The sequence below is a fragment of the Megalops cyprinoides genome, chromosome 5 (genome assembly GCF_013368585.1).
Source record: "Megalops cyprinoides isolate fMegCyp1 chromosome 5, fMegCyp1.pri, whole genome shotgun sequence".
NCBI classification, from domain to species: Eukaryota; Metazoa; Chordata; class Actinopteri; order Elopiformes; family Megalopidae; genus Megalops; species Megalops cyprinoides.
The window spans coordinates 9,365,563-9,388,542 of record NC_050587.1 but is presented as its reverse complement, the minus strand read 5'-3'; the positions used below and the strand labels follow the sequence as shown (position 1 = coordinate 9,388,542).

General features: G+C 41.0%; 1 protein-coding gene across 2 annotated transcripts in view; it reads left to right on the top strand.

Moving 5' to 3' along the window:
* The window catches only part of LOC118778337 (MOB kinase activator 3B), a 49,293-nt gene that overhangs the window by 3,056 nt on the left and 23,257 nt on the right, over window positions 1-22,980 (top strand). Inside the window, exon 2 of one of the 2 annotated variants that reach the window (XM_036529837.1) lies at window positions 14,484-15,090. In XM_036529837.1, coding sequence (XP_036385730.1) covers window positions 14,673-15,090 — 418 coding nt within the window. In that variant the 5' untranslated portion in view covers window positions 14,484-14,672. Of the gene's footprint in view, window positions 1-14,480; window positions 15,091-22,980 lie in introns of both variants that reach the window. The other variant, XM_036529838.1, reaches the window with a different exon arrangement.

Genomic DNA, 22,980 nt, shown 5'->3' with positions numbered 1-22,980 from the left:
TTTATCACTCTTCGAGTAAAAGACCCTCAGAGAATACAGGGAGAATACAGGAATACTGGGTAATGGGGTTATCGCCATGGAAATGAGAACTAACTAATGAGGTAGTAAGGCTAACGCTATGACGCTGCTTGTCACAACACATTCCTGATGGCCTGTATAACCGGACTACATGTCATACTTCCCTTTCAACTGTAGTGCCCTGGGGTACACATCAGTGTTCCCATATTTTTTCCTCTCTGTTATTCATTTCCTACTCACTCAAAAGAACACTGCCCCTTGGATTAGTTAATGGGTCACTGATTAGCATTAATGAATATATGTCTAAATATAGGCCTGTGACAAAAACAGAAAATGACTGCATGGGGTATTCCCTTGATGGCATGTTAAGGTTCAAATATATCAGTGCATATACAGATATCTTAGATAAATGTTTTGATGTGCAGAGTGTTATGTAAAGTATAGGTGCTGTATTCTCTTCAGTGCATCTGAATTATCAGTGATACTTTCTGGCTGGCATGCAAGTTATGGAGGGGATAGATCGTGGCAGATCTAATGCTGGGCAAAAACACGTCAAAGAATCCTCCATTCATACCCTGCTGTATGTTTCCTGGAAAGCACCTGATATGCATGGGCAAGATTCTCAGAGCATCCCATTAAACACATTGAAAGTCTACAAAGGAGGTGCTGTCAGACCATAGGCTTCCCATGCTTAACGCTCCCCAGCCTTGTGCATAGGAGAGAAGAGGCTGCTCAAACGTAATTGCAGTGGCTGCTGGAAAACTCCAATGCAGTCCAGTTCTGTGCTTGGCACTCTAAACAGCAACAAAACTCTGTGCTGTCTGTATACACAGAAGCAATTTGTCCAACTCCTTGACCAGACTAAAGCCCCTTTCAGACATGCACTGAAAGCTGGAACTTATCTAGCCATTACCCGGAGGAGCTGTATGTGAGAACGCAAATGTCCGAATCAGTTGGACTGGAAGTGAGATGGACTTCACTCTGCCAGCTCCCTAGTACAAAGTCCGTCTAATGTCGGATTGAGTCCATGTGTGAATAGAGCAGATCATGTTCCGGAGAATCCACAGCGAGTGAGTGGGCGTATTGATGACGTTTCTATCTTTCAATCATGCGACTGGCGCGAAACTGGAAGAATACAAACATCTTCTTCGTACTCTTTTCTGTGTGTTTGTATATTGCTTTCCACTCTTTCGTTGACATTGCGGATATGTCCAAATGCGTGCTATTTTGAGTCCAATGATTGCTAAAGAGATGGCTATAGCTATACTGCCAAAACTTGTCTGATGATTAATAATGTTGGTTAATAGTTTATTATCTGGTTAGTAGCTAGCTAAGCTGTAGATAAGTAATAGTGATAGGTATATTGAGATACGTGAACTGGTGACCTAACATTACATAGTGGACAAAAACTTACCTTCCTGTTATAATAAATAATATAATTAATAATAAATTATGTGTACCGGTAGTACCATTTGGATGGCTATGTGTGATTTTTTTTTTTATAGGCTACCCAAAAGTACAATAGCTATGTTCGCCTTCTCCTCCTCCATGCCACATTATGTGCCCGTACCACTGAAAGGTAAGACATTGAAAAGAAAAGACCTGAAAACACAAATACTTTTCGTGAACTTGTCAATACTTTTCACTCGTGAGAAGGCAAGTGGCGTCTAACTGGAAAATACCACAAGGACGAAATCTGGACTTTTCTAAACTCGCAATGATTTCACGCAACAATGTAACATACTACAAATGTAATCATTAGTGGTCGCATACTGGGTACTACACTGAAACATAGCATGCCATATACAGTATACACTTGTGTAGTACGCAGTACACAGTATGCAGTAGGCGGTTTTGAATACAGCCACTGCGATTTCTGCAGCATACTTTTTGCATCATGTCCTGCCTCCTGCATGCTGTACCCAGGTGCCACCCCTCACCTTAACCTAACGGAGTACTTCCAGTAGGTGAGAAGCCGGCTGACATGGACGTGCTCCTGTTGTGTGCTACATGTGTGAAAGGGCAACTTCGGACAATGTGCGGACCTGACTCTCAGGACGTTGTCCGAAGTTCATATGTGAAAATGGCTTAAAAGATATCAGCTATCATTTTTAGCCAGAGCACACAGGTTATTTTTGCTCAGAGTATTTAAGACAAAATCAATGAATTGATATTAAATGTTGTTTGTTTATGTTAGTTGACATTTTGTATGAATTTGACCATTTGTATAGCTTTTTTGTTTTTTTTCTTTTGTTTTATATCCCTCATTTTACTCAGTAAAAATGATGATGATACCAATAGCTGTTATACAATGATGTTTTCTTTGTAGGGGAACTATAGGTATCCTAGCATGTGCAGGATGGTGTTGTCCAACAGCACAGGCTAATGTAGGGCATGGATATAGGCTTAAAATGTGGAATACCAGGGTGCAGAGCATGTGAACTTGCACAGGTATTGCATGACTGCTGTATGTTGGTCTGTTAAGTGGGTTAAGTCCATCTTAGCACAGAAGCTTATTACATGGGCTGCATTGTGAAATATGTGTAACATTGAGTTATCCTACGTTTTTTGAAAACCATGGCACAGTTATTATAGGGTGTGTCTATTTGATAATGGTTTAGGTGACATTTGATTGACAATACAGTTAGTACTATCAATATCATTCCATGGGTTTCTCTGCATCATGAAAAGAACCTGTTTTGATTAGAATCCCTTTGCATTTTGCAGGAAATTGTGACAATTGGGATTTTAGTTTGTTGAGTGCTTTCAGCCTATAAGAATTACATCTGTTCAGGACAATTTGACTCTTATAAGCAGTTGATTCTTAAAAGCAGAATTCAAAGTAAAATTAAATTAAAATTATAAAAAAAATCTAATTCCATAAATTCAGAACATTTTCATATATTTCTTTTTCAAGCTAAAATCCAGAGAATGGTGACCATCAACAATGATTGCATTTTAGAAAGTTAAGGTGTCACTGATTCACTCTAAAACAGTAATCAGTCAATCATATGAATCACACTGATGGGCTGTGCTTGTGCTTCACCAGTGAGGGCATGTTTCTTTTAAGACAGCTTTATTTAAGCATGACCTTGGAGCTAGCAATTTAACAGGCGTGCCTGCACCGGCTGTGACTAAACTTAGTCTGCAAGTTAACCTCTTATCCTGTGAAGAGGAGGAAACTGTGACACTGTGAATTCCAAACTGTGAAACATCTGTGCAACTTATTTTTGTTAGTACCATGTTTTAATTAGAACATTGTAACTCAAACAAGACAGTTAAAATGACTGAAACTTAAAATGTACACACAGAAAGCTGTTCATATTTGAGGGATACCAGGATTTTACAACCTCACTTCGTAACCTGCCCAACCTCAGGGGATATGACCCAAACCTAAAAACAGTACTGAAAACATCATTCATTTCCTCACAGTTCCCTCTTTCTAAATCTAGGATTGAAAAGAATCACAACAGACAGGAAACACCCAACTCTTGCCCTTTTGACACTAGCAGGGATGTCTTACAGTGACCTTTCTGAACAATCAATTCTTTCTAGTGACCCTGGGTTAGTGACTGAGTTGAATACTTAAAAGCACCAATGCCTAAATTGGTACTTCTGTTTTTTGTTACTACTCTGTCCAAAATGATTCTCTGTCATAATTACCCATTAGTTACTGATTTCAAAACTGATGGTGAAATTAATATCAGGTACTGTATCCCCAGCAACCCACTGACAGCTTGGATATTGTGTAAAACACGAAGGTGCTTGTACTGAGTACGTTGAGGCTTGGATCGTAGAATGCTCACTCTAAATCCTGTTCCTTCTGATTATACATGTACATGCACTATAGACATATAGTCCTATCTGATGACTTGTTTGTTTCTTCATAATTTTTAATGTTTGACAGGAAGTCCCATATCCAATGTGGTTGGTTTGTAAATAAATTTGTCATCTTTCCACCTGGTTAATGAATCAGTTTCTCAAGGGGGAGGAGGAGCGAAATGTCTAGGGACTCAGTGAAAAGGAATTTGTGGTTTCCTGCACTGTTTGTAAACCAAGGACACAGATCACTGAGTTAAATATTGACCAGATCAATCATTGACTCTGTACCAAAAGCAACACCTGTTACGTTAATTTCCGGGCTGTTCGCTTGCCTTTTCACAGCCACACAAATTACCTTGTACTTTCTTTTTCTTTAGTTTTATATCAGTTAATATTAGGAGACAAAACAGTCCTGATAGCACCACTCAGGGAAAGAAATTGGGAAATGCTGAGTCATGAAAGGGAGAATTCAGGCCGTGGGACTTTGTTTTCAGCTTTCAGTAACAAACTTTAGTAAGGGGCTGTTCATTATTTATTGGGGGAAATGGTGGCTCAAAATGGAGGAAGGCCCTGCAGTTTTTGTTAAGTCCTAGGAAGGATTGTATTTTTAATTTTGTCATAGTAGAGGGTCTTGTGTTTTTTGCCTGCCTTTATATTTCCCAAATATATCCACATGTGTATTAGGGATGTAAACAATCTGTTGAATAATCAAATAATAATAAATGTCAGTCACAAGCACAAATAGCACTTTTTCCCCCAAACTGTTCAAAATACAAGAGGACCCTTAAATGTTACTTGGATTATGTTGAATGATATTATGTGTGGATTTTTTTTCCCATTCCAAAGTGTTCAGTGGAAGTTATGGCTAGCTTGCGCAGGAGCACTATGTGGAACATTTTACATGCAACTGCATGCGATTACCAAAAATGGAGTGTTTGTCCAGCATCCAAACCACATTTGTGTATAAGTAGTGTACAGTTACATACTGTTGGGAGCTAGCAAACTTGACAGCTAGAAAAGCTAGAAAAAAAGCTAATGTTACTGTTAGTTAAGCATTATAAAGCTTAGCTAACATGGCAAAATACGTATGTATTTATTTATTTTATTTTTTTGACACAATACTTCACCTCTATCTTTCACCTTACAAAAGCCACACCTCTGCCATTATCAGATGGCACAGTACCTAGCTGTGAGTCTAAGTTGTCCATAAACCTAGTATAGGACCGGATTTCCTTACCACAGTTCTAACCTTAACCATCATAAGCTAAACAGCAAAACGGGACTAGTGCTCAACTATAGTCTGTGGATAACTGTCATGGAACTTTTGGGATCCAAATGGTGCCCGTTAGAGTTAGCCAAACTCTGTGTAGCTCTGGCATCTTCCGTTTGGAATTCATCACTACTTGCCTAGGCATATGTTGTTACATTGAAATTTGCTGCCAGTAATTATTGCCAAAACCCCATTGAGCAGTACTGTGTATTTTTGGAAGGGGGTTGTAATCATTGAGTATTTGTGGTCAAGTGGGGGGTTATGCAGTTTTTGTCTGACACAGGGAGGGTCTTGAGGGAGAGTCGTGAATTTTGTTTCAAACTAGGTCAGTGTTGAGCCACGCCCCTCCCCCAGATAAATAACATGGTGTACCTATGTATTAGGCTTATTTTTTAATCTTGCACAACATTGGGAGCACATCATATTAACAATAATATTTTGTAGAATCTAACCAATGCAGTATGTACTTAAATGTGTTACTTCCGGACGTAGTGAAGGCAACGCTTCCCGCACGCAACACGTGTATCTCATGTCTCATGGAAATAAAGCGATTTCGCTGCTAGGCGGTGTTTGCACAACGTCCCAATCACATAATGTCCTACTTCACAGAACGTATCGTGGACGTTAAGCGACACATCGCTGTATTATTTGTTAATAAAAAAAAAAACATTTTCTAAAAGCTTTGGTGTGTTTATACATGTTTGTTATCCTGAGGGATTTGGTTGAACGAGGTCCTATCTATGAACTTTTTGTGACATAACAGCTTGTGACAATTTTTCTTATCATGGATAAATTACAGACCTACATAAATTCTCATAATAATAGGCTCCGGAAGAGAGACAACGCCTGACAAAGCGCTGTGAAACAGAAGCGCAGAAACGCTCTTAGCTCCAACAAATTTAAGATTTGAGAGTTATATTTATAAGATTTAGGCCTATATTTATTTATAATTTCTTTGTTGTCATTTCTCAGTAGACTCGCATAACGAAATTTGTTCTCGCATTTAACCCATCCTATCCTATTTAAAAATGGTCTCACGCCCCACTGGAAGCAGAGAGAAGCTGGCATCGCTGCAGCTAGCATCCTCCCAAGGTGAAAAACTTAGCTAGGGGTCGGTCGAAACCATTACACCCTTTTCGAGTCCCAAAGTAGGAACTAGGCGATCGCCGGCTACTTTCCCATCGCCGTCTCTGCTGACGGAGCAGCGAAATTTAAAAATAGTCTCACGCTCCTCCGGAAGGAAAGAGGAGCATGGCATCGCTGAAGCTATCATGCTTCCAAGGTGACAAACTTGGCTAGGGTCGGTTGAAACAATTACACCCTCCGTTCGAGTCCCAAAGCATGAGCTCGGCGATCGCCGGCTACTTTCCCATCACCGTGACGTTCACTGCTGTGAGTGAGAGGGATGTCAGGTGCTCAAGCTGAGATGGTATATATTTACACATTTTAACAGTGCAATTAAAAAGTATAAATATAGTACAAGAATGTGCTGACAAAATGTATTTTGCAGTTTACCTTTATTGATAGCCTACATTTAGCAAAAAAAAAAAAAACGAATATCCAAGTCGCAAAATTGAAAACCAAATACCTACCCAACGAACAAATATTCGACTAGTCGAATATTTAGGTCCAGTCCTAAACTGAACTAAACACTTTAAGTTAGAAGTATCTTTGTTTTCAGATATAAGACTTGTTTATCAGATTGATGTCAAATCATGCTCCAAGTTGCAGACTTGCTCATACAACTTCATATTTCCATTAAAGCAACAACACAAAAGTCAATCCACCAGAATGGATTATGGCTTATGCGCTCCAATTTGCTCTGTGACAATGATTGTTCACTTCACATTCAGCCTAGTGCCCATTACACACATCATCATTTTAGTCCCCTGATTCATCTCTTTCAGTTTCCCTTACAAGTTTGCCATATGTTTTCCATGATGAATCTTTGAGATTCTGTTTTTATGCTGAAATCTTACTTCAGTTTAAAACCTTACTGTGGTGTGTCATGTCCTATGAGTCGATAATTCCCCAATTTATAGACTTGTGTGGTCTGTCAGATTCTACAGTAACCTTCCTGTAAAATGTGTCATGTTCATTTAGTCAGTCAGATTCTACAGTAATCTTACTGTAATATGTGTCATGTTCATTTAGAGTACAATTATTTACTGTTTTCAAGAATCATAACACGTAAGCTTAAGAGATGATATATGTAGCAAAGCAGGTTTAACGCATTAAACTCTGAAGCCTTTCATAACCAAATCCTGCCACCAGCCACTGAGGCCAGCTGTTGGCCTGATAAAGACGTAGCGTAATATGCTGCAGCTAGGCCCCAATGTGGCCTGTTTCACAGAGAGTCCGTGGGTCCACTGTTCAGAGAGAGTAAATCATCATTTCAGCCATTTCCAGGCCAGACCTTCAACATGGCATCAGGAAGGTTTGAGGCCCAGGTCATGCTATACCTCTGTACTGAGGTAAAACCTCTGTTGTTACTGTACAAACCATCTAGAGCCTTTGTTCTCATATTCAACACCTTGAGAGAGAGACAGAACATTTTTGATTGTGAGCCTAGAGACAAGTTCTCCTACTAGATTGGGTAGTTAGCTAAAACGGTGTGGCTTTAAGATGGTGTGTTAAGTTGTGTTGATGGTGTGTTAACACTGGGAACTGTAACAGTAATTTTGACGTTTGTGTCTTTAAAACAAATACTTTTTTCACATTTAGAATATGAAGCTGAGGTCTGCCTTTGCTGGGTCTGATTTGTATTTTGGATTCAGACTTGGACTTTACTCAGGTTATGCCAGTTACACCAAATGATATAACATTAATGTTAATGTTGCTGTCATTTAGCAGATGCTCTTATCTAGACTACCACGAGTTACAATTTTGTTCATTTATATGCGTTCTGTATGGTTTCCAGCCAGCAGAGTGGTATAGCATTTGTACCAGGATGGGTTTTTTATTATTTTGACCTCTGCAGCAGCAAAACATAATGAGAATATAATAAATGAAAAGAAGAACAATGGTTGCACATGTGTGTAACATTAAGCACAAAATTGAGTATCAGATAGTCTTGCTAGCTAACTAAAAACAGAGGATGGTTTTGTCACCAAAGTAACTCACAGATGCCTCTGTGTGGGACACTACAGTGGTCTCTTCTGAAACCAGCTAAAGTGAACATGTTGTTTCTTTCTAGGAACATCAAGTAGCCCAAGCAAAGCAACCTTAGTTGTTTTTTCCTTTCTGTCTTGTATTTTTCTGGCTGCAAGTTTATCTGCCTGTTCAGTTAATTTTATCATTATGTTTATTAGCTGTAGCAATTAGCCAAGCACAGCTTAATGTGCTTCTGTTAAGGCAATATTCAGAAATGTTCAAAACATTATTTTTAATTATTGCCCCACTCCAAAACATTATTGCTCCACTCAGTTCCACTTTACTCCTTGGAAATATCAGTTAGTTCATTTTACACCATTTGAAAAGCCTTGTAGAATGCATTTTATAACCATCTAAATGATGCCATGGTTGTATGGTGTACATGAAGTCTGAAACTTGATAATGGATGTTATAACCATATTATTCATGAAATGACATATACAGTATGAAAGTGGAATTATTGATACATTGTTGTATGAAACTTCACACCCATATTATTAAAATATCATAAATGTACTACTTCCACTTTAGATTTTAATAGGTTTAAGAAAGGTACGTCTTTTCATAATGTAAGACTTGTGCCTGATGTTGTAGGTGAAAGGTGTGTTGGGCTGAAAGCCAGCAGTAGTGTGTTTCAGAGCACATTCCTTAGTAGGATGTCATTGCACTTTGTCACAGCTTTGGCCCTGTGTGTCTCCTGAGACTGGTGTTACAGAGCTGTGGACAAATGCGTTTTCTCAACCCCTCAGGCTGTGTTTCTGGAATTTTTATTACCTTTCCTTAAAGCCGTAAAAATCCCAGCAATTGGTGGCCCAGTTCAGACTCTTTGTGAAAGACAAAGGGGGAGAGGTTAGATCTACCTACAATCAAGCAGCACAGCCCTAAAATGCCAGGCATGGATACATTCAGTTTGATCTTTATCTGTTGCATATTGTAACACGTAACACATACAGCACTGCATACTCTAACAAAAAGTGCAGTGTGATAAGGTTTACACCGTCTGGTGTTTTAGCGCAACAAATAACCTTAGTGTGGCACTTTGTCAGGACTGTTGAAGTGAGGGTCTTAAAGAGTACCCCAGCAGTGGTCATGCTGATCAGGATTTTACACTGATTAATTGTTAACCTTCACCAGAAACAGGAGAGCACTCAAATAGTTTACATTCCTAAATTCCCCTGTGTTCGCAGTACACTCAGAAAGCCTGAAAATCAAGTCCTACCAAAGTCTGAGATAGAATTCTTCACCCCCTGCTCCGGCCTGACTCCTTTTTTCCCTGCACCAGAAAATCAAAGCTTTCACCTAACTTTTTTTTTGCCAAAGAGCTTGATCTGCAAGGCTTGATGAACTGTAATGCTCTGTGCAATGAAAGGACTTGTGTTAACCAAATCAAAATTCTGCATCCCATAGTGAATAACACAAGCCAGTCTAAGTACTAGCCACAGCTTTCCATTGGGCTGAATGCAGAAATGCAAATCCTTATTGGTATTATTTCAATAATTAGCTTCCCAGGCACTACAAGACTCATCAGTGTGTTGTTTGCCCATGCAGATGTCTTCATGCTTTAGAAACTGAGTGAAAAACTGGAGAAGAGAATGAAAATGAAAGTGGGATAAAGATAATGACATTCCACTCTGTGGACTACAGCTGCATATCTACTTGGTCCTGTCCAGAATGTATCAGTTGGTATCAAAGTACCAAGAATATTGTGAGTCTCCAAGGAGTTTCTAGAATTTATACAGGTGGGCAATTATCAGTGGAAGGCTTTTTAAAGGATGAGACCAAGTTTTGTTTTTCTAGTTTTATAAGGCATTGGATATTGCTATTTGAAGCAGCCTTGTCTTGTATTTATTGGAAAGTCACAAATGCGACTTGCCACCTATTGTGAGTGTGGAACACTGTGTTCCAGCCCAGAATGCATGTTGTACAGAATTAGTGTGCAAGTACACCTCTCCCATAGAGAACTAGCAATTAAATGCCACAGATTCGCTCAAGTTTCTCATTATGCCTTGTGTCCACATTCGCATACAAACGGACCACACAAATGCAACCACACAAACAGTCATTTGATAACTGTTGATTTATATGAGAAGCGTTTACGGAACTTCAGTCATCCACACAGCTGATTCAGTGAAACTGCTGAGAGAAAAATAGATATCTGTATCAATATGTATCAGCATTGCACTTTTGCAGCAAAGACACTGTGTATGTGTTTGATGAATCGTGTTTGCATGAAAAATTGTTTGTAAAATTAGAGGTAGTGAGTGGCAAGCAAATAACAAATGAAGACATTACATTTCACATGATCTTTTTAATGCTGTGGCCATATGCAGTTTAGAAAGAAAAGGTATATAACTCTACAAAATTATTCTGTACGCTATGAAAGAAGCCTGAGCTGAAATGCGAGCTCTTCCTCCTGAAAGAATGCCTGCATTAGTTCTTTGAGCAGTGTGATCTTATGTGGTGGTAAACTGCCCTGTCCACCTTTGGTTTCATTACGTCTCAAGCATAAACGCCAAGATGTCTGTGATCAGATAACATTCATGGAAATGAGTCTAACTCCTGCCTCTGTCCTCTGAATGAGAGTCGGAATGAGGAAAGTACTCAGATTTTTTACTTGATGACTGAAGGAAAATTGGTTGTAAAAACTAGGACGTCATTCAGGTTATTGTAAGTTGCATGCTATGAAGTACATGTTGTAAGTCAGGATAGTTGCTTAGTATACGTGTGAGAAATGCACACACAAGATATGTATCTTAAGAGCTTTGATCATTTGGCCTGAGCAGAAGTGAACAAACAGCTTTGTAATGGCACAGGCATATCATGAATTTAGGTATCAGCTGCCCAACCAGCCAAACAGACATTAACAAAAGAGTAACATTTGTTCCTTTAATTCAGAGTGACAGACTTTCTTTTAGCCTCTTTTTGGTCATCTTAAAATGACAATTAAATATGATTTGTTTATTCTGAGTTCTCCTAGGTGTTTATTCTACATGCAAGATTATTACAATTTGATTTGTCATAAATGACAAAAAAGGCAAACTACAAGAGACCATTCAAGAAATACCCCCAAGTGTTGTTTTAATAAACAAGAAATTTGAACTGGTTTGCTCATTCTCAAAAGTAAGTGCAGCATTGGTCTATTTTCTTTTGGAACTTCAGCCCACCCCCAGTGGAATGGACCCAACTGTGTCTGACAGTCATGGACTCCCTAAACACAAGCTAGTGTTCAGCCTGCTCTTGCTCTTGTCTGCTTGTCAGCATTCTAGTTATGGGTTCGTGAACTGTGTAGTGAGTCAGGCTTGGACAACATGATTTATCAAATTAAAAACAGTATTTCTTGCATGTTTTACATGGTTACATGTCTTCTGTTGTATCTTTTGAAATTAATGAATTTAACTGGCGCAAGAAATAAGCCTCTCAGTAGAAAAGCTCTAGTAAAGTAATGATACAAAGTCTGTGTAATGATAACGAAGTAGCTACATTGATGGATATTGTAATTGTAGTAGAATACATCAAGCTAGCTAGGTAAGTACAGTACCTACATTGAACACCTATGTAGTTAATTTGTTAGCTAGGTAGCTAGCTAGCTCACCGTAGTCAATATATACATGCTACATAATGTAGAATGAGTTTTTCTGACAGACTTAAAAATAAACTGTTATTCAAGGGCAGTGTTCATTGATAAGGACATGACCTGCAGCATCTATTAAAGGGCGTGGTTTTTCAAGTCATACAGTTTAAGATGACTTTAATCAGGTGGGATGGGTTGGGGTCAAATTGCAATATGCAAGTTGCCTCACGTGAGTTTCACTGATCCACTGAAATGGTACCCAGGCTGCTGTGCTTGGAACTTTTAGCATTTTATGATACTTTATGAAACATGGTAAAGAATACTACTGTGGAAGAATAGAGAGAACCACTGTGAGGTACACTGTTGTACACAGAATCACTATTACTACCATTTATGCAGGAGATGGCTACTGTTTGTATTTCACATTTTCAAACAGTCTTTTCTCACTGTCTGATTAAAACAAAGCCAAGAGGAGAAAATGTAAATCTCTGTCTCCTCAGTTGTAAAAATGTCACCATTACAAGGAGACTTGGAGTTATTGTCAGTTTAGTGCCTTCCTGTCATTTGTCTTCTGCTCAAACACCACTCCAATGAACACACTCTGAGCAAATATCACCCTGGGATCTCTGAAGAGATGCACTTGAACTACAAGTGTGTTCCAAACTTAGACACAGAGGATTTGCTGATGAGTTCATGTGAACACAGAATGGAACAAAGCTATTCAAAGGAAACTAGAGGTACCTCACCAGCAAGAATTTGGATCAGGTTTGGTGACATTTCTTGAGAAATTACCCTCAGGGAGTAGTCTGCCATCCAGTTCAGATATCAGATGAAAACATGGGTACTTTCCTGTTGCCCATGGTGAAAGCAGTCAGACTGAAGTGACAAGGATCTGGATAGGGATTTCGCACTACACAAGAATATGTAAATGATGGAAGTGGCCCCACTCTAGAAACACAGGCTTACTGTCCTGTATTTAACGGGATTTCTCAAAAGCTTTTCGCTCTCGGCCACTCTCCTTTGCTGCTCTCTCTTTACTGTGGCTAGCCTTTTTTGAATATTGGAAGGTAGCCATAAAATGCCCAGTGGCTATAGCGTGATTGTCCTCAAAAACGATGCTTTAGAAAAATCTGCTCTTTAGGGAGGTAGGAGCTGTGCTAATGAGTTTGTGTGCGCATGGAAATCCACTAAAATCCAGCTCGACAAAGCAAACACATCTTGTGAGTGGAAAATTTCCCACAAACTCTCCTGCATTCAGAACTGTGCCAAAACTTGTTTTATTTTCTGAACCCTCAGCAATTTTGCTCTTCATCCAAGAGTAGCAGCCAGATTTTGCTGCTGCAGTCCGTGTCTCCAACTAAGTTGATTAGCTTGCTTATCACTACGTGGAAAAGGTGATTACTTTTTTACGTGGCAATTAAAGGTACTTCAAACATAGCCCATACTGTACAGTGTATTGGATATTTCATCCCTATCAAATAACTTATTCATTCTGCCTGGATTGCTTTTAAGCCACAGATGTCTGCTTAGAGATCTCTACATACTGAGTCCTTGTACTCCATAGGTAAGTATTCAGAGAGATATGAAGCTAATGAAACATAAAACCCTTTAAATGACAGCTGAAAGGTAATTACCTGATTCACCAGTAAAACATCAGCTCCTGTTGTTTTGTGTAGCAATGACCCGAATGCTCAAAACGCCAATTAATCTACCCAAATGAGCATTTTCTGCTTGTGAAATGTTCCTGAAACATACCTTAATACAAGATTATTTATTTAAAATGTGTAATGTAAAGAGGAGTAAGGGTTTCAAAATTACTGATGGATTACTGTTGTTTTTTTTTTGTTGTTGTGCTCATGAAATTTCATAATATAGCACATATGGAAAAAATGAACAGTTCTGAGCTCACTATCTACTCTGGGTCTTGAAAACTAAGTAGATTCAGATTCAGTACAGAATAGTTTTTACTTGAAAGTGGTTGGATACAATTGGACATTTGTAATAGATACCCCATTTCTTATCTCTGTTCTTTAACAACCTTCAAACTGTAGACAACACTTAGAATGTTGAATTTTACCCGTCCACTGACAAAGCAGTAATTCACGAGCAGAAACGGGCTGCCCTGCCTCTGATTCACACAGCTTCTCTCTGCACTGACATCATCACACAGCCATCCATTGTGCTGAGGTAGTGCAAGTGGCAACAAGATCTACACACAGATATCAATCAGCGGAAAGCCCACAGTCGCGCATGCTGCAGCTCAGTGGCATGTTTGTAATCGGCAACAGAGGCAACTGAAGACTTGACTGCTTTTCACACTGTATAAAGCAAGGCGACAATAGGAAAATTGAAGTTAAACGCCTTTACGGTACTTGAAATTATTCTTTCATATATCGATGTGGATGTTCTTTGTTAAACCAGTTAAAAGAAAGTTGTCTCATAGCTTGCCTGCCTGAACATGACTTACAGATCCAGTCAGGCATTTGTTTCAGTTTCCAAGGGGGATACCCATGTTACTTGTTTATGCCAGTCATCAACTTGCAGATTCAGTTCAAAATCCCTGTGCTTTGGAAGATTAGGGATGAAATCGGTTTGATTCATGCAAGGGCCTGCGTTTTTTAGTAATTTCTTGCCTTGTTGCCTCAGCAGGAAAGGATGTCTGGATGACGCTCTCTCAACTCTGAAGAGACCGTGACCCTTAGCCCAGCCGTTGCCGAAGGAGCCACTATTGGTGCCACCGTGTCTTCGACAGGGGTGCCTCTCAGGCCACCAGAAAAGCCCCGGCTGTTCCCCCGTCCTCCCTCCCCCCTGATCCCCCTGTCCCCGATTCCCAGCAACATGTCCATCGCCCTGAAGCAGGTGTTCAACAAGGACAAGACGTTCCGGCCCAAGCGCAAGTTCGAGCCAGGGACGCAACGCTTCGAGCTTCACAAGAAGGCACAGGCCTCGCTCAACTCGGGCGTGGACCTGCGGGCGGCCGTGCAACTGCCCCACGGTGAGGACCTCAACGACTGGGTGGCCGTGCACGTGGTGGACTTCTTCAACCGCATCAACCTCATCTACGGGACGGTCTGCGAGTTCTGCACCGAGAAGAGCTGCCCGGTCATGTCGGGTGGCCCACGCTACGAGTACCGCTGGCAGGACGACAACAAGTACAAGAAGCCCACCGCCCTGCCTGCACCCCAGTACATGAACCTGCTGATGGACTGGATCGAGGTCCAGATCAACAACGAGGACATTTTCCCCACCAGCATCGGTGAGTGTAAGGACAAGAGAAGAACAAGGATGGCATTAAGAACTTGTTCTCTCTACTATAACACGCTAATCAAAGATCTGGATAGCGTGGTTGTTCTCTTAACTTACTTCAGTTTAATTCTTGCAGCAGAAAAATAAACAGATAGCCAAAGGCCCTTGACTAGACCAGGGTCCTGACCTTTGAGGTACCAAATTTTGCTCAGCTCATTAGACCTTTTCTACTGACAGAGGCTTATTTCTAACACCACTTAAAGTGTTCTGGGCTGGGTTGCATAGGGTGTCATTCCTACACAGTTCGTGCTAGCTATGTAGCTGACAATCCAGCCATCCGGTGACAGTAAATAAAGTTGGCTAACATGGTAGCCAATGTGCTAATTAGCCAGCTGGATGGATACTACATGTATTACCCCAGAATGCAGAATACTGCTATGGATGGTGTGATCGTTGGATCCTGTTGGACAAAACTCAAACATTTTGGCCACATAAGGTTGCAGCATGTAGGTACTACTGCCAACTGTTAGCTGTGCTTACTTTGTCGTTGGTGTAACTTTTTAGTAGTTCTGACAGATATGGTAATTATCTTGCATGATGCAACTCATTTGAAATCGTGAATTCATAAATATGCAGTAAGTAGGCTAAGGATCAGCTCAGGCATAGCTGGTGTAACTGGCCCCTGGAATGTAGTCTCCTGGCCTTTTGCACGGGGGTCCTTGTGCAAATATAATCTCGCCCCTTTGACACCCAGCATTCCCCAGCATAGTTTTTAAAGCCCACAGAGAGGGCACTTTGAAAAAGACAGCTGTCATCATGGTGTTAAAGAATGCTTTATAACCTGACATGAAAAAGGCAGGTGCAGGCAGAGCAATTAATAATCTGGAATGGGGGGACATTACCACCTCAAGCAATGCAGACTAGAGTCCCATCTCTGCTGATCTCTGACCCGGCTTTAGCTTCTCAGGAGGTGTGTTGCGGTCTCAGGTAGCCATTACACCTGGACGCAGAGGGGGGCCGGTGGGGAGGGGGGTTGTATATGCAGAAGAGGGGCTCAGGAGCCCTCAATTTGCACTTAATGGGCCGTTATAGAACCTCATGGACAAATGTGGCCGAGGTCAGGGTAGTTTGTAATAAATCCTTTCTGTTAAGTAGACGCTATTGCCCTCTGCAGAGCAACAGATCACACATTCCAGTCCGCATGCCCATTCCCAGGGCCTGCATGAGATCCTGCGCTCGATGTCTAGGCCTCGCTCTGTATCTGCTCTTGTGTGCATTGTTTACATTCAAAGGTTCCCGCTCCAGGGAACCTTTGAATGTAAACATCTAATCCAAAGAAAAGTGAATTGGCTGCCTCTCAGGAGTATAAAATGCTGGCCCAGATAAAGAGAGAGAGAAAACCAAAACTGTAATAAAAAAAAGGTCTGTGCCTGGGGCCTACCCCTCTCCCAGCCCTCTTTGAGTAAACGTGTGGTCTAGGACTGGTCGCGGCTGCCTCCAGCGGGTATCACTGGCAGGTAACACTATCACCTCCAGCCCTGAATTATTCAATGATATCTGATCCCCCCGGGGCCCTGCCAGCTCCCACCACCATGCTGAGGTGAAACGGTATCCAGCCGGCCTTTGTTGCCTTCAGCCTGTAACAACACCTGAGTCACTGTCTACCCACAGCGAGTTCTTTTCCCTCCCTTTTTTTTCCTTTGTAGGTTCCTCAGTGCTCTTAGCTACTCATAAATTATTCATCAGCGAGCGTGCACAGCCCTCAGAACTAAGGTTTTATTTGTTTATAGCATCCTATGTTTTATTTAAAGTGAAGGAAGGGAAAAAAGTGGGATGCTCTATGTAACTCTTTTAGCGAGTGTGTGAACATAATGAAAACAGAGCTTAGGTGGAAAAACAAATTCACCACGCATGAATGTAGGGGACCGTTGATGTCATTAATTTGGAGGGGTGAGAACATGTGATAAGAAATTTGAAGCTGTTTGTGTTTATTTTGTGATGCCGGGTCCAAATCTCCAGGCGCTAGAGCGAGGAACACGGCAGGAAGCCCGGGCATTAAAGCCCCTTAGCAGAGTCAGCAGAAAGGGATTAACGGGGACCAGGAATGTTCCGGAATGCCCACTCCCTTTACGTGTCCTGCACTGGGACTCTATGCAGAGAACACAGGTTTGTTTTTGTGCGCGCTCAGAGCGGAATGAGCTGACAGCATTATATACCTGTCCCTGTGGGCTTTCTTGGAGCATAGAACATCATTGCCAGCTTGAGGTTAGACATGGTTCATGGCACTGTACTTGCAGAACCTGAATGTTTTGGTTGGTAAAAAAGTGTCCTCTGTGATGTAGTGTTCCCTGAAACTGAAAGTACATTATTCTAAATAGGCAAGGCTATCTAGACTTATCACATAATGTACAATGTGTTTGCTTAGGACTTTTACAGTATTCAGTGTGACTTTGAATGTAGGTGTCCAGCTTGCCAGTAGGCCTATATTTTGTTTTTCTTTGCTTCCGTTTATTTAAAAAGTTATTTCTGACAAACATCACGTGCAAAGTTGTTTCAGTGAAGACTACTGCTTAAAGCAGGACTTCCAATAGCATGTGACATTACCCAGGTGGCTCAAATGGCAAGGTGTTCGCTTTGAGCTCAGGCCTAGCCCGACAGCTTGACTAAGAACCTGACCGTGTTGTTTGCCGACAGTGCCTGGCATCCCATCAGATACATTCTGCCAGAGATAGGGGTGGGTAGAGCAGCCAGGGCCTCCTCGTCTCACTGTTCTCAGGCACCTTGCTGTTCATCAGGTGCCTGTGAATTACTGTGATGACGTAAGTGGGGTGGTGGCCGCTCCACTGTAGTGCACTGTGTGAGTTCTACTGTGAAAGACGGCCATTAGCCACGTGTCACTGTGCCAAAGGATTGCATTTTGATGCCTAACGTGATAAAAAGAAGAAAAAACATGTTAACATGTGGCTAATTAGAAAATATGTACAGTTTTTTTTAGAGTAGTGAATCAGTTTTCTGCTTTTGCCCTCCTAAAGGTATGTTTTAACTGAATGCAACGCGAAATTTACGAGCAACGCGAATGCATGAAAAGTCAATGGCAGAAGGTGAAGGGGCAGAGTTAGTCACGGCGAAACTGTGAGAGATGCGAAATGAGCCATCGCTTGAGTTAAAAAATGTTCAACTGGAGCGAAAATTTCACCTGGAGAAAGCCAATCGCCTTCACCTTAGAAGCCATACCCCCTTTCCAGAAATCTCTTCAGTCATTTGCTAGCAGGGTTGGTGTAATCAAAAATGCTTGCCGTGACGTAGCGCAAAATTCGCTTGTTCATTTTTCAGGCAAGCGATCAAACTCGCGTGAGGAAAGCGAAGTGAAATTTCACTGTGTTTGGTTAAAACGAGGCATAATAGTTTGATATTGTTAGGTATGTGAGAGTTTGTTGAGCTTCTTCTATAAAGTGGAACATCTGTTCCTTGGTAACTGACTCTTTACAGCACGCTGCCAGAGTCTTACAGGGCTGCAAGTTGTGAGTGAAAATGAGAAGATGCCGGAAGAACTACCCACCGACCTTTTAGCTGTCCAAAGCCATTTTCGCATATGAACTCTGGACAATGTCCGGAGAATCAGGTCTGGACATTGTCCCGAGTTGCCCTTTCACAGATGTAGCACACAGTAGGAGATTGTCCGTGTCAGGCGCTTTCTCACCTACTGGAAATACTCCGTTTGGTTTAGGTGAGGGGTGGCGCCTGGGTACAGCATGCAGGAGGCAGGACATGATGCAAAAAGTACACTGCAGAAATCACAGTGGCTGTATTCGAAACTGCCTACTGCATACTGTGTACTGTGTACTACACAAGTATATGCTGTATACTGCATGCTATTTTTCAGTGTTGTACCCAGTATGCGACCATTAATCATTACATTTGTTGTATGTTACATTGTTGCGTGAAATCATTGCAAGTTTAGAATAGTCCAGATTTCCTCGTGGTATTTTCCAGTTAGACTCCACTTGAATTCTCACGAGTGAAAAGTATTGACGAGTTCACGAAAAGTATTTGCGAGTTGAAGTATTTTCAGGTTTTTTCTTTTCAATGTCTTACCTTTCGGTGGTACGGGCACATAATGTGGCACGGAGGAGGAGAAGGCGAACATAGCTATTGTACTTTTGGGTAGCCTATAAAAAAATATCACACATAGCCATCCAAATGGTGCTACCGGTACACATAATTTATTATTAATTATACATTTATCATAACAGGAAGGTAAGTTTTTGTCCACTATGTAATGTTAGGTCACCAGTTCACCTATCTCACTATACCTATCACTATTACTTAGCTACAGCTTAGCTAGCTACTCACCAGATTATAAACTATTAACCAACATTATTAATCATCATAAGAGACAAGTTTTGGCAGTATAGCTATAGCTAACTATCTCTTTAATGATCATTGGACTGAAAATAGCATGTATTTGAACGCATCCGCAGTGTCAACTAAAGAGTGGAAAACAATATACAGGCACACAGAAAAGAGTACGAAGCAGATGTTTGTATTCTTCCAGTTTCGCGCCAGTCACATGATAGAAAGATAGAAACGTCATCAACAGGCCCACTCGCTCGCCGTGCATTCTCCGGAACATGACTTGCTCTATTCACACATGGACTCAATCTGACATTAGACGGACTTTGTACTAGGGAGCTGGCAGAGTGAAGTCCATCTCATTTCCAGTCCAACTGATTCAGACATTTGCGTTCTCACATACAGCTCCTCCGCGTAATGTCTAGATAAGTTCTGTCTTTCAGTGCATGTCTGAAAGGGACTCAATAATACACAACAAGCTGTCTGAGAGAAATCAAAAAAGTTTGATTGTTTTTATAAAGTCCACTTACATTTGATGGTCCTTTATCGTCTTCAGTGCATCTTTACAGAAGTTTTGCTTGTACTGTAAAGATTGTATTGAATTAAATTAACTGAAGGTAATATGAAGGTAATGAAAACTGAGAACCTTATCTTTGTATCCTGTTTCTAAACAGACACGTTACAAGGTAGAAAAGGTATGTTAGGAGAGTGACAACACAGGTTAGGGACACCAAACAAGCAGATATGGTAATGTATGGAGATAATCATCAGGTAATGTATGGAGATAAGCAGCAAAGCTTAAAATTTATGGCACATGAATACCTCAAGATATTGTAATGCAATTTTTTATAATGCTTTTTTTATAATAGCATTTTATAATGCTATTTTTTTATAATGCTTTTTTTGCCATGCTGGGAAAAGTGTACAGGCCTCTGTTGTACTCTGAAGTGTCATCACTTTCCTTCAGGATTTCTTTCGTCCCTTAAGGCTGATCATCCAGAAATTAATGTGATGTAATAAAATGCCTGAAGTAATATTATTGAGAGCTATGATATTAGTGAGGGCTTGAGATGGGAAATATTGACTCCCGTAAAAGGTCACTCACACTACATTAATTTTAAGAGCAATACAAAGGCTCGACCTCATTACTCTCTTTGAAACATCAAAGCAGTTGCGAAAATTGAAATACATTGAAAACCTTTTGTTGGACGCATAAGCACATACAAAGCAGATGGCCCTAATAATGCTGATCAGCAAACACTTGGCACAGTATGTGCAAGCAGATTTGGCCCAGTGTTTATTTTTTTTGGGAAACAACGCTAAATCTTTTTAAGGTCTGTCATGCTATACCAAAAACAGTGCACCACACTGTGCTGTAGTGGTAAGGAGGAGGGCTCAGAACCCCAGTGGTTGCTGGGTCATTTCCCCACTAGGGCACTGCTGTGGTGCCCTTGGGCACTTAACCTAGAATTGCAAATATCCAGCCGTATAAATGTATGTCATGTAAGAAACTGCAAGAATTATAATGTATGTGTGTTGCTCTAGATAAGAGCATCTGCTAAGTAACTAAATGTACATATCCATAAGGCACAGCAGTGCAGCACAGAAAGGTTTATTTCAATACACTTCAGAGTGTGGTGTGGAGAGGAATTCATGACCTTTCAGCGAGAGGATGTCCCCAAAGATGAGGTCTACACCTGTTTGGGTTGAGATGATGCCAGTATCACCAGGCCTGAAGGCCTCTTTTTACTTAAAACGTAGCACTGAGGAGGCCCTTTCTGGAGCCACAGTCCTGATAGCTAGAAAGCCTGAGGCCAGAAAGAAGATTGACTTGATTTTCTTCAGATGTACACGTTGTTGTCGCTCTCTCTCGAAAACAATGGGGTCCAGCCTTTCGAGGATCCTGAGATTACAGAGGGCAGTCCCGTGTGAAGAGCGGATTACCGGGCCCTGAAACAGACCGCGGCACATGCACAGAGCCTAGCCCAAGCGCCCTCATCCCCCATGTCCCGTGAGTGAGCCTCTTAACAAGCCGTGAGGGGGGAAAGGGGGCGGGGGCTGCTTATGTAACGTCCCATCCAGTCAACAACAAGCAGAAACAGCATAGTAACAGCTAAGTGTCGGGAGATCGGAAAGACACAATTCATACGTCCCCCTGGTTAAGGTTTGGCAGGGTTTGTCAATAAACAATTCAGTATCTACTGACCAGGCTGTTTGAGAATGGACAGAGGCTGGATGTGTCTGTGTTTGTTTTCAGCAGTGAAGATTTTCTGAGGGCTTACCGAAACACACACGTGCGTTCACAGTGCGATCCCTTAATCATTGCCCTCTGTACACACCGAAGGATCCGTCTCGCGTCTTAACTGCGGCTGAGTCTTTCTCAGCTCCCGGTAAAGCCAGGTGAACCCCGTCACCTCGCAGAAGCGACACTAAGGGAAGTTTATCCTAGAACGCTCTTTGAGACACGTTAGCCTTCCCAACCCTGTTTATAACGTAATTACTGGCTAGTAGTGCCCCTTGTGAATGAAGCTTTAACTATCCAATTCTCTTCCTTTCCAGACCAAAGTTGTCAGAATTACAAGTAGAAAGCATAAACAAATATACCTTTGCCCTCAGTGGGAGGGTATGTAAATAAATTATGAGTAATGCTCAATATATCAGTTTTCTAAGAGCGGTAGTTCCATCCAAAACAATACACAGACGCCAACAACAGTCCATTACTCTTTGTAATATCAGATATGCTAAAGAAGATATTTCACACTGAAATTTGATGGGTTGAATATTTGCACTTGAATCTTTCAATGTCTGATTTATTCCAAATATGTATCCCTATTTTGACAGAGGTTCCTATGAACATTTTTTTGAAGTGATAATTTTTTAAGTGCCCCTCAGGGCAAAGCCACGTAGTTCAGGTTTTGCAGGTAATTTAGTTACAGATGGTGGTATCAACATAAAGTTGTTTTCCTGCAGGTGCTGCAAACTTTCACTGACATTACTGACTTCTTGCATGTGGTGCACACAGAGAACAGTACAGTAGCCATCCAGACTTTAGCTGTTAATTGCAGCTTAGTGATTTATATGAATTATTAATAGCCTGTAACATGCAGAATTAGAGTTTGAAATTTAAATATGCCTTTAAAATGAATGAGCATTTCTAATTTTGTCCCTTAGAGCAGTTACTTCCTTGCAGAATATATGTGGCCTACTCAGCAGATTCCATGAATAATTCCCATGCCCCACAGATGAAGTCAGTCAAACAGGTATTGTGTTTCAGATTGTCTTACTGTCTACCTTCTGTTATGTAAGTGACAAACGGTCTCTGCCTTTGCCAGTTAGTGCAAAACATTTTGATGCCATTTTACATAAATTCTGTCTCCACAGTTGCCTCAAACCCCTCTGTTTTTACAAGCTCTCAGAGAGCTTCTTAACATTTAAGTGGAATTAACTGGATATTTAAGCAATCTTTTCAAAATTTCACAGTCTTCAATCCTACCTCTATATTTGATGAAATAGTTTTTGACTGGCAGTAAACTGTTTCAGCTGATTT